General features: G+C 40.1%; 1 protein-coding gene across 1 annotated transcript in view; it reads left to right on the plus strand.

Annotated features, from left to right (window-relative positions):
- Positions 1–12512, plus strand: part of JAZF1 (JAZF zinc finger 1) — a 322883-nt gene that overhangs the window by 270747 nt on the left and 39624 nt on the right. The window contains exon 3 of the mRNA XM_043873020.1: positions 6131–6327. Coding sequence (XP_043728955.1) covers positions 6131–6327 — 197 coding nt within the window. The remainder of the gene's footprint in view (positions 1–6130; positions 6328–12512) is intronic.

Consider the following 12512-nt stretch of genomic DNA (forward strand, 5'->3'; position numbering starts at 1 on the left):
CAAGTCACAATTGTTCTAATTTCAGAAAGACAATATGGTGCAAATACTGCCTATTAGATAACTCTCCCTACAGGGCCCAGGGCAGCCCCATGTAATCAAACACATTTATGTTTACGCAGTGAAGTATATGAATATTCACACTAAATACAATAAATAAAGCATATGAACAGCTTTTATGTAGTTCACGTCATGGTTGGTTTCCTCATGAATTTTGCTGTCAAACATTAGAAATTTCCCAACTTTCAGAGCTCTGGAGATTTCAAAATTACAGATTGTGGACCTAATTATACGTATGTGTGTACAGGCTTTCTTATAACAGATTGAGGCCAAAGTTAAGTTTGGGAAACACAGCCGGATGCTGCTGCTGGAATCATGGACTGTTGGAGCCAGGAAGAAATCTAGAGGCGATATGTTCCTTTTACCCATAAAACTGAAACTCCTCAGTTTTAACAAGAAAAAAAACCAGGGCCAGAACAAGGGGAGCACTGGGGCTTCCAGAGTTCACCTGCTTCTTCACCCCAGAGCGAGCCCACTGACACAGCTCGGGGCGTCTGGACCACACGCCCTCTCCAGCGTCTTATAATAACAATGAAACCACACCACACATCTCAGACCTTGGATCCTTTTCAAGTTCTTCTGAGAGAGATTCGAGTTTCGAGTGGACACTTCCATCCCGGGTTCTCCAGAGCCAGTGGAAGCCGAGTGGTTTTGCACCAACAAGACACTTGGGCTCAGGTGTTTGGCCCGAGAGTGAGGTGCAGCAGGGGACCTGCCCAGGCTCCAGCCAACTCTGTAAATTTCCTGAGTTTGTGGTTGAAACTGGTCTCCATGGACCAGCAATTTGACATTTTCCCCCTGTGGTGTTACATTCATGTTTCCACGTTTAACATGTCAGACTGAATGAACATTGTGGTCTAAGGATTTAAAAGATTTATAATGGAGTCTTGAAAATTTACTTAAGGAATATGTACTTCCCCAAGCAATAACAAATATTACTACAAATGACCATATTAAATTAAAGTAACTTGGGCATTTCTGATTTGTAGGAGAGTTAAAATTAATCTTATGGCAGTTTCAGTTTCAAAATGAAAACATGACTTTGCCTGACCACAGATTTCCAGGCTGTTAGTCAACAGTGAATGAACCCTCAAGTGACTTTTTTTTCCTTTAAGAAATATCCAGTTCTCTTTATGTGTAGAAAAATAATACCAGAAAGAAAATACCCTGAAAAATCAACTGTAGTTGTATCTGCAAATTTCCAATGTTCTGATAAAATTTTTTTCGTAAGCTGAGTAAGTAGTAAGTACATGGATTGTCATTTTATTCTTCTTTAAACTGTGCTTAAAAATATGTACAATTTGTGTGTGTACTACCAGATTTTTTAAATGTTTTTAAGCACAAGTGACAAATCCATGAAAAATCCATGTAAGTGTTCTTTAATGAGAGGTCTTATTTTTATACTTTTAAAAAGGAAAAGAAACTTTCCTTATCCATCCTTCATCCCTTCCCTGATTAGCTCCTTTAGTAGGTAGGTAAGGAGCCTGGTTCAAATGCTTTTTCCCCCACATTAAAATAATAATAGCTGTAGGTATATTGGTAAATGTTTAACAGTTGACTCTTGGGATGGGAGGAAAAACCCCAGTTTGTAATATTTGCCAATTTGCATGGTGTAAATACTCCATCATGGCCAATTTCAGGCTACCAACATTACATCGCTGCACAGAGTAGAGAAGTAACGTGCTATATAGCATCATATAGTAATTCTACCAAACAAATACAACTTTATTAATGTAAATAACCTCAATAGCACAGATAATAGTAAAATGGAAGAAAATAATAAGAACTAATAAATTTTGAGTATTATTATCTTTGTTTTTAATATACTTGTTTTCATTTTAACTTCACATGATTTAAATTTTGATAATGGGTATATTTAACAAATGGCCTAAATCCCTAAAAAGTGAATGATCAGCTCTCACAAGCCAGCATGAGCCCACACTAGCACACTACTGCTGCAAGACCAGAGCAGCTCCCGATGCAAAGCAGAAAGAATTGAGGGAGGTGGGCACAGCCAGCCTTCCCCGTATCACAGCCCAGCGAGGCTACCAATCCAAGACCCCAAGAACCTAGGGGCGCAACACAGCAGAACTTGGATGCTGAGAGAATAAAGACCCCCACTCTAATGGTTGCCCCACTTCCAACAAGTAAACCCCTGCATTTTCCCAGGCCCTAAGTTTCAGCTTTTTAACCCCTTTCAGCTTTGAAAACCATGACTCTGCAGCAAAAACAAGAAAGCTCAGATGTGCAGGAGGCAGCCTGGCAGAGCAGGAGCTTTTGATTCAGTCCTAAGGCTTGACTTCTCAGATACCAGCTTTGCCATCAGCCAGCAAAGTGACCTTGCACAGGCCCCTTCACCTCATTTCCCAGTTACCAGGAAAAATGAGGGGGCTAGACAAGGTGATCTCTCTCACCCAGCTTCCTTCCTGCTCTAAACCCCATGTTGGCTGCAATTACTCAGGGCTTCGGGAAAGATCACCAATCATGTCAGAATCCACTGGGAAAAACTCTTCAGCCTGCAGGGTGGTGTGACTTCCCAAGCCTGAACTCCGTCTCCTCTAGGAATACAGCAGAACATGTCTAACCCTGATGATGGAACAGTCTGGGCTGTGGTCCTTCAAGGATGTCACACTGTAGCTGCCCCTGAAGGTGGAAAATGCTTGGAGCCAACTTACTTGAGTCCAGTCTAGACCACAGTCACAGATAACCTTTATTCATTCTGCCTCATCAGGTCCTTTATTAACTTGTCTCCCCAAGTGGTTTTTGCCATTGGGAGTTCACCCATCTTTTGACAAACAGCTATATTGATGGAACACTGCTTGAGAAGTTCAGGGTTTAAATAAGTCTCCAAAAAATAGGTAAAGTCATGGGTGATAAGTGAAAGAGGAACAGTGCAAAACCACCAGGGAGAAACTGGTGAATTTTATCCAGTGTTCCAGAGGCATTTTTATGCCCCTGTGTGTGTATGTTGTCACCGGGAATAAATTCTGCAGCTGTGTATCTTGGTACAGTGAGGTTGCCTTGATTTATGGGTATAGCTGCAAGTTCATAACTACCAATCCAAAGGAGGAGGAGGGAGGGTGGACGGAGAGAAGGATTGGCAGAAATGTTTTATGAGTTTCACGTTTAATGCTTTTAACATGGTGCCTCGTTCTCACTTCTAGAAAGCCAAACATAAATGGCCGTCCGTAGCTGACCAAGCCCATGAGGGGTGAAGGCGAGGGATGTGTGTGTGCGCGTTGTTGTGGTTGTTTATAGTTGTTTTTATATCTGAGCTGTAGGAGAGTATTTATTTTACAATAAAAACCATGAGCTATTGATACTTTTTAACCAGAGTAAGAGAAGACACTGCTAAGCCTCTGTCTCTCTGCATCTCTCTCTGGCAAGACGATCTTTCTGACATTCTCTGTGCACTCTCTGACCTGATTCCCAGTCAGCTATGCATGAGGCACGAACCTGGTGCTTTCAGGGCCAAAAACATGCAGTGCATCCTCAAGAAACGTGGAGTAAGGTAGACAGAATATACAGGAAAAACCACATTTATGAAGCGTTCTGTAACAAAAACCGTCACTTCCTACATGACAGGCACTGCTGCCTTGTTTAATCCTCACAGTATCCTCTGAAGTCAGCACTGTTGTTGGCCTGTCCACCAGCAAGTGACCTTCCTTGACCATGAACAGACTCTCAAGATGATCGGGGACCGTCATGAGTTCTGGGTCTTTTCAGAGAGATAAAAGGTAGAGCCTGCCCACCAGGAGGGCCACGTCACGCCTTCTGTGAAGTTCTCACTGGTACACAATGGCAGTCTGTCCAAATGCAAATAGAAGGTGCCCCTTGGGCAGAGGTGGGAGCTGCCCTGGAATCAAAGCTTTTATAACACTCCCTGGACACGTTCCCCATTCCCTGTAGGGGCCATGTTCAGGTGCAGGATCGCCATGCTCTGGAAGCCCAAAGCTCCTGCTTCCTATCAGCTATGGATAGATGGTTTCTAGCTCCTCCCAGGCCAGACGCCACATACCAATCAGGGGGTTAGTCTTATAAGCAGTGCTGCCCAGTAGCATGTTTGATTTACCATCTTGGCAGGTTACCAGAGTTAATCAAAACCTCTTGCAGAAAGGAAAAAGGGATATGTTAGTCCTTTAGCTGTTACACAATTTCTTGTCCCATTTTACAGAGAATAAAGCAGAGGTTTAGAGAGGATCATCGACTTGCCTTAAGTCACATTTGTAAGTAGCACAGCCAGGATTTAAAGACTGGCTTGCCTGACTCCAAGTCCACTGCTCTTAACTAAGATGCAGGATGTTTATTTTTCATTCTCCTCCATTGCATATCTATCTATATATATATTTTTTACTTTGTAAAAACTAACTTGAATTACCCACACTAAGAACACTTGGCCTTCCTAGAACAAGCAACATGTTTAGCCTGTGATTTTGGCCACTCCCCAGCACACTGCGTGCCCACCTGAAGAAGCTCAGCATTATGCAGTTAGCAGTTGTACTTAAAATAATAAAAGAAAGCACTAGTTCCTTACTTTACAATCCATATTTTAAGTGTAGAGGTTTATGAGGAGAGGAAAAAGCAGTCTTAAGAGCAGTAGAACCAACTTTATACCTGAAAATAAATGAGTACCTGGCTACCGAGTGCAAACAATTCTGTTTTGCATTTTCATTCCTTTCTCCCTTTTCAGTCAGCACCATCTTGTAGCACAAAAACATAAGAAAGACAAAGCATATAGCTTTATTACAGTTTGGTTCAACATATAAAATCCAGTTTATATGTATAGATTATATTGCAAAAGCCCTTCAAGAAATATGCCATCCATGTTCCAAGTGTAAAAGTAGACATTTTAAGACACTAACACTATCGTAATATTGTGTCATTGGGTGTTTGAGCAACTGGAAACTTTTAACCAGGCATGAGAACTATCTGTTGACTTCTAAAATGCCATAGTGTAATGAAGACCAATATAAAGGAATTCTGTAAGCAGAATGTGAAATGGGTTGGGTAAAATACCAGTCTAAGCACAATGGTATTAGTTTATGATGAATTGTATTTAAAAAGTCAAAACACAGTTGATGGGAGGGTGGGGTGCAGAGGGGACTTGAGAGGTATGGTTATGATCTGGTTTTTAGCATAGGTGGTGGGCGTGAGTGTATGCTTTATTTACCTAAACATTTTCATAAACTCTATTCACTAGACTTTCCATCCCAATTTTCAAAAACTGCAGTCAACATTTGCTGTTTAGGGAGGAAATACCATTTTATAAGTGGTTTTGAATCTCTTATTATATGAATTCATAAAATGCTAGATTAAACAGGGAGAAAAGAACAGAGCCTGAATATTACTAACTTAGGAGAAGTGTTGAAAGAATATAACTGTGAAGTTTCCAAAGTGAAACTCTCGAAAAAAGTCACCTTTCCCTTTTATGAGTCATAAAATCATGACATAAACAGATCTTTCTCGGTGATCTTCTTCCTTGTACTGCGCTTGTTCCCTCTTACTGAATCTTCTTGGGCAGAATTGTTCAGTCATTTCATAAATGTTTGCTACCATGTGCTTGGCAGCAAGCTAGTAACGATAATAGGGACTTAAGTCCTTTCTTTTCAGCTAGTAGCTGGGGAGACAAGACGTTTAAGCAGCCAAGAAAGTGTGACCTGTGTGAGAGTCCAGAGTACAAAAAAGAATCAGAGTCCTCACAAAGCCATGTATGTTCAGTGGCACAAACAATAAATACTACCAACCTGCAGATGAAGGAAGTCCTCTCTAGTTGACAGTGGTCGGGGAACTTTGAGAGCAGGTGTACTTTCTGAGGACTGAGAGGACCTTCCAGGCAGTCCTGTAGCTGAAGGCACTGTAGTGAGGACAGAGGCTTGGCCCAGGGAACTTTCAGGGGCTGGAAGATAATTCTATCATGTAAGAACAGGGCAGCTGCTCTGAGTTTTTGAAGCTGGGACTGACCTGTGAACAAGTCCCTACCCCAGGGTGGAGCATCTGTCACACTCAGGTTAACGATCATAATTCGTCCTGCTCTGTAGATGGGTTATTCACAGATGGTCTCTTCCACTTACAGATTCATGACGGATGCTGCCCGCCGAGAGCAGGAATCTCTGAAGAAGAAGATCCAGCCAAAGCTCTCACTGACTTTGTCCAGCTCCGTGTCTCGAGGGAATGTGTCCACACCACCTCGCCACAGCAGCGGAAGCCTTACTCCCCCAGTGACCCCACCCATCACCCCCTCCTCTTCATTCCGCAGCAGCACCCCGACTGGTGAGTAGGTTGGCCCTTAAGGGCTGTGTGTGTGTGCGCGTGCGTGCATGCGTACTGTACTGGGGGCTGGGCACAGATCTTGCTTGAGATCCACCTCTTCTTTGACCCTTTGTTGATTCATTCATCTATTTATTATTAAATATATAGTTAATAAGTTATCATTTATAATGTGCATGTGATAATGGTTTTATAGACATGTTTTCAAGCCCTTACCATTTGTTATGTATAAGGTGATGCGGTGTCTTGGGTTTGCTTCAGTCAAGTGGAGAAATAGATCAAACAAGATCGATTGTTTTGATTATTGCCATGTATTGATTATTGTTGAAGCTGGGTGATGTATACATAGGGGGTTATCATCATACCATTCTCCCTAGTTTTGCTTGTTTAAAAGATTTTCTGTGATAGAAGGATCAATTTTTAAAACTTAGAGTCCCTCTTAGCGCCAGGCCTGAGCTGTAGTAGTGAACCGAAGGAGACTGGTCATGTCCTTTCTGATGGGCTAAGGCCTAGTGGAAGATGTTGGCATTCTACAGGGCCAACAAGAACACTCTTTCTTGTCTTCACCTCCCAAATGGAAGCGATTTGAAAAATAAGACTCAGAGGTAAAAAGTAAAATCAACTTTATTACTGCATAAGGCTAAACTGCAGAATAGAGCTAGGATCTGTAACAACTGACTTCTTAGGTTGTCTTCCCTGAGTTGAACTTATTCCCGAACGTTCCTCCTAAGCTTGCCTGTGTAGGAGCAGACCAGCGTGTGCCCAGGCACGGAGCTGAGCAGCACAGAACCTTCTCCCAAGTCAGAGGTCCACTAGTCAGTGATAGAAGATGGTAGAAAGAGGCTGGAAAAGTCCCTCCTCTTCTTTTTCCCATCTGAGAACAGAGATTATATTTCCCCTCACTCCTGAAGGAGTATAGACAGGCATTCATCAAAGAAATACACCAATAACTATAACATTGTAACTCAGTGATAGGAGAGAGGTTTGGCAGCATCAGGAAAGACTTCCCTGAGAGGGAGAGAAGGAGCATCCAGCCAAGGGGACAGAATTTTTCAAAGGCTTCATGAAGGGGAACCTGGCAGGTCCCAGGTTACTGAAGGTCGACCAGGTGGTGGTGAGGTGTTTGTTAGATGAGGCCAAGGAGGTCTGCAGGGCCCAGGGCTCTGAGGGTGTTAGTAAAGATTCTGGTTCATGCTAAGAGCAGAAAGAAGCCATTCAGAATCACACCATCATCCCCTCAGTAGTATCGCCCCTTAATGGTGGATGAAAATGTTTATTTTCTCTTAAGAGTTTATGTATTTCTCTTTTATCCAGCTCCCATCAGGGGAGGTGGCAGCAGTCCTGTTTCTCAAAGTGTGCTTCAGAATATGACTTTCACAAAATGGAAGTTGAGGAAAAGGGTTCCCTAATAAGTTTGGGAACGTGTGATGGGTTAGACAAAGGTAAACTGGCTTATTCAACACAGGGCTTTAATATAATACATTGTTATTTTCCAAGAGGAGGATTTAGAAGATTTTCAAACTCGTCACTCTGATTATAGGAGCTCTTTTTCTAGGGGCATCTCGGTGGGCTCATGGTTGAGAGGGTACCCTGTGTTCCATCAGGCTTGGGCATTTTGAACACAGGATAAGTGTGGGAGGCAGACAGAGTTCCTGCCTGAACTTTGCCTCTTACAGATCACTGGTAATACCCATTATTTAGGTTTTTGTGTGAGAGTTAAATAGAATAGTGTATGCATGCATTAAACATTCACTAAATGTTCATCCCTGTGGTCCAGTTTTCAACTAGCTGTTTCAGGAATAGAATTGGGGGTCATTCTATACAGGATGAATTGGGTTCATTTGTGTGGGCACTTTTCCCTTCCCTGAGATAGACCACCATGTTTCTCTTACATTTCTTTCTGTGAAGATTTACTTTCCAGGATTTCTGCTAACATTTACTGGTAAATCTAAGGAATGCCATGAGAATGTAGTGTGAGTCTTCGATTCTCTTTTCTGAGTATTTCTATGAATATTTATTCATATGTCATGTGAATTATGGGGACAGTTTTATACCTGGGTATGTTTTATACCTGACTTTATGTGGATTGACTCATGGCCAGTACCAGATAACTATGACTACCCCAATTAGTAATGGGAGTTTTAGAACCGCATGAAAATAAAGACAGTTTAAAAGTGAGAGTTTATTATTTTTCATGTAAGAATGTTTGGAAGAAATGGAATCATTTCCTCTCCTTCAGACATAAAGAAATCTTTCTGACACCTTGTCTATTTTAGCAATTTCCCACTGAGAGAATTAATTTATGTTGTGGTAAAGATGTATCATTTTCAATCTGTCAAGATCATTGGTAAGTTATTTGCTGCTTGAAGAACATTCCATGTAAACATCAAAAATTAGCAGGGGAAATGGTTTCTTAAACCCCTACCCTGTACAATTTTGATTGTGTACATTTTTCAATGTTTGAAATGTTATTTTACCTGTAGTTAGAGAGATCAGCTTATTTTGCCTGACTAATGTGGTTTCAGTCACTTTCATTGCCAGGTTATAAATAATTTTCCATGTTTCTACCTCCTAAATTCACTCTTCCAAGTTTCATATTCAAGATGTATTCCTGGTGCAGAAGTAATAGTCATCTTGCAGGAAAGTTCATTTATAAAGTATTCTTTAAAATATACCATCTTGACTAGACAGAATCAGATCTCAGTTTCATCATAGAGTTTCAAGTATGTCTTAGGAATTCTTAGAATTAAGACTTATTTTGTGATTTCTAAAACTCTAGAGAAATTTTCTTAACTTTTTCATTTCCTGTCTTTATTTGCTTTGTATTCTTTTTTAATGTACTTTTTAGTGTTCACTTAAGAAAAGTTTTGAATGGTTTAAATCATGGGTCAACATTGTTTTTTATGAAGGCACACAGGCCTCTGCTTCAGCTACTCAGCTCTGCCACCATAGCAGTGAAAGCAGCTATATAGAGAGTGGACATTCTGTGTTCTATAAAACTGGGAGGTTTTGTGAAACCTTATTTACAGATTTGGTCCATAGGCCATAGTTTGCCAACCCCTGATTTAAATTATAAAGATAAAAAAGATATATGTGATTACTATGTATAAAATATATAGTCAACAAGGACCTACTGCGTAGAGGGAAGCAAACTCAGTGTTTTGTAATAGCCTATACCAAAAAGAATCTGAAAATAAGAAAAGATCTATATATATATATACACACACATATATATACACATACACATATCACTGAGTCACTTTGCTGGAAAGTGCTGGCTGGATTTCTGGTTATAATAGCACTGCATAGTCTCTCCTGGAAAATATTTGCATATATATTTTGGCCCATTTGAGGGGAAAAATTCAAGTATCACAACATTGTAAATCAGCTTTACTTAAATTAAAAACATATATATTAAAAGTGAAGATAAGCATGATTGAATTCACTGAAAATAAAGTGTTAAAACAATTCATACCATTCTCCTTTAAAAGTAGTAATAATTACTGAGGAAAGGCAACCTAGATTTTTTACTGTGTATGCTTACTGTGTGCTTTATGTATGCTTACTTAATCCTAGCACCAGCCCCACTGAAACAACATTATTAATTCCCAAGTACAGATTAATACCTTTTAAACTTTTATTTTAATTGGTCGATAATTGCTTTACAACATTGTAATGGTTTTTGCCATACATCAATACAAGTCGGCCATAGGCATACCTGTGTCCCCTCCATCCTGAACCCCCTCCCACCTCTCTGCCCACCCCATCCCTGCAGGTTGTCACAGAGCGCCTACTTTGGGTGCCATGTGTCATATGTCACACTCACACTGACTATCTAATTTACATATGGTAATGTATATGTGAATACCTTTTTTAAAAGTCTTTAGACCTTCAGCCAGTTAGCTGCCTCAGTTGCTAACTTGACATTTCTAAACCCAAAACACAAAAAGTCATTAAGTTATTGGAACTGTGGTTTACCTTTATTCACAGTAACCCTCACTTTTAACCCACTCCACCATTCAGATAGCAGGTCAGAAGTTGCAGAACTTAATCGATTTAGTTTACTCAAGGTTTTTTCCAAGGGTGAGTTGGAGCTGACTCCAGGCAGTCAGTTGTTAACTATTCAGGCTTGCAGACCAGTTGTTAAAGCTCATCCTGAAATTGGCCATGGTGGGAGTCTTAAACCTCCCTTTGCCTGGGCTCCACTCTGAGACTCTTACCCAGTTGGTGGATTGGGCATTGAGAGTTTTCTTAAAGCTCTTGCTAGGTAATTCTAACCTATAGTCAGAGGTGGGAAACCACTGTTTTTAAATGCCGGGTCCCATCTTGTCAGAGCTGTGTGTTTTCTTGCCTAGGTTAACCTATTTCCAGTTTGCTTGGAGAAAGATTACTGTCATCTACTTGCTTAGCCTCCAAACGTGAGTCCAGTGGGACTGAACAGATGCTTGCTTATGTCTTAATGGAGAAGCCATGGAAAGAGTTGGCTGAATTTCTGGTTATAATAGCACTGCATAGTCTCTCCTGGAAAATATTTGCATATATATTTTGGCCCACTTGGGGGGAAAAATTCAAGTATTAAACCAGAGAAAGGTACCCAAGGAAATTAAACCAATTTTTTTGTTTTCTTGTTCTGGCAGTCTATAATGACCATGAAGTAGCAAATTATATCTATTAATCCGTAATTTAAGTTCCTACTGTACATAATGTGCAATATTCGTTTCATATTCCTATGTCTCCTGCTATTTGGCGTGATAGTAGACTTTTAACATTCCTTTATGGCTTTGGCAATAGGTTACTCAGATTATAACTTTGCAGTTCTCAGGAGTTGCTAATAAATAGCAAAATCATTTTGAAAAGTAAAGTTTTAATTTTACCCTCAAGATGGAAATTACTGACATACAACTGATAGACTGACAAAATTTAGCTCAACATTTAGAAGCTCTGTCTGAGTGGAGCTGAGGTGAACTTTCCCCCAATCACTTCATTTTTAGAAAATAAACCTAAACAACCTTACTAAAGGGAGAAAATCTCAAGGAATAAAAGATAACTAAAGTAAGGTCTAAACTCACATAATTCCCCCACCCCCACCCCAAAGAAAAAAGTGAAACAGAAGGAAAAATCTCAGAGAGATAAATCCTGTCCTATTTAACAGTGGAAAAGGAGAAAAGCTAAATATTTTAGCCTGACTGAATTTTGTGACCTACTTACAATAAATTCCTAAGGCCAGGATTTGGTATTTCTAATGGATTCTGCCCTAAAGAGATGAATATCTGGACAGTGCCTAAAAAACATTCCCTAAACTCTTCCCATTGAGAAAGTACCTTGATTTATATTTCCCTTTTCACATAAATGTGTTTACTTATGCTGGAGAATGACTTCATGTTGCTCTACTATCTGGCTGGCATTATATTCAGGGTCACCAACACACCCTTTCCTGGCCTATGACTTGTTTTCTTGTTTGTTTATATACTGCTTTGTTCCAATCATTGTCCTTTCATCTTCTTTATTGATTGACTTGTAAAACCTTCATCCTGCTTCCTGAGAGTTATGGTCCAGTCTTGTCACTAATTTTGCTTCCTTCCCCACTGTCTTATGCAGCTACTTATTTATAATCTCTTACAACTCAAAGTATAGGATAGCAACAAGATAATAATTTCAAGTATTTTTCTCAACTACACCACCTGCAAGAGACCTTCCCAAACAAAACATTTTTTTTGACTTGAAGAAAGCAAATCAAATCAGTGCCAATCTATACTAGTAGATTTTATCTTTAGAGTTCACAGAAACTTAATCACCATTTGTTTACCCCACTTTAAAGACAAAAGAAATTGAGGCTCGTTTAAATGAAACCTTGCCCAAGTTCAGTCATCCCCAGTTGAGTGGCCACTGTTTTCCACAGCACCAAGACCGGGCATCTTTTCAGTTCACATAATTTACTGAGCATCTATTTTGTTATAATCACTGTTCCAGGTACTGGGAGTACAAAAAGGCAGAAGATATAGCCCTTATGAATTAGAATTTGCGTCTCTTAGTAGAAGCAGTTATACACATGTGGAGCAAATACTTAATGAACATGACATACACACAGATGGACTAAATTACTAGCATGGATTATTGGTTAGATAAGATAGAGGTACTCATGGAGCCATTCTTTCCATGCTGTTTTAAGGCAGTTATAAGCAATATAG

The sequence above is a fragment of the Cervus elaphus genome, chromosome 18, assembly GCF_910594005.1.
Source record: "Cervus elaphus chromosome 18, mCerEla1.1, whole genome shotgun sequence".
Taxonomy (NCBI): Eukaryota; Metazoa; Chordata; class Mammalia; order Artiodactyla; family Cervidae; genus Cervus; species Cervus elaphus.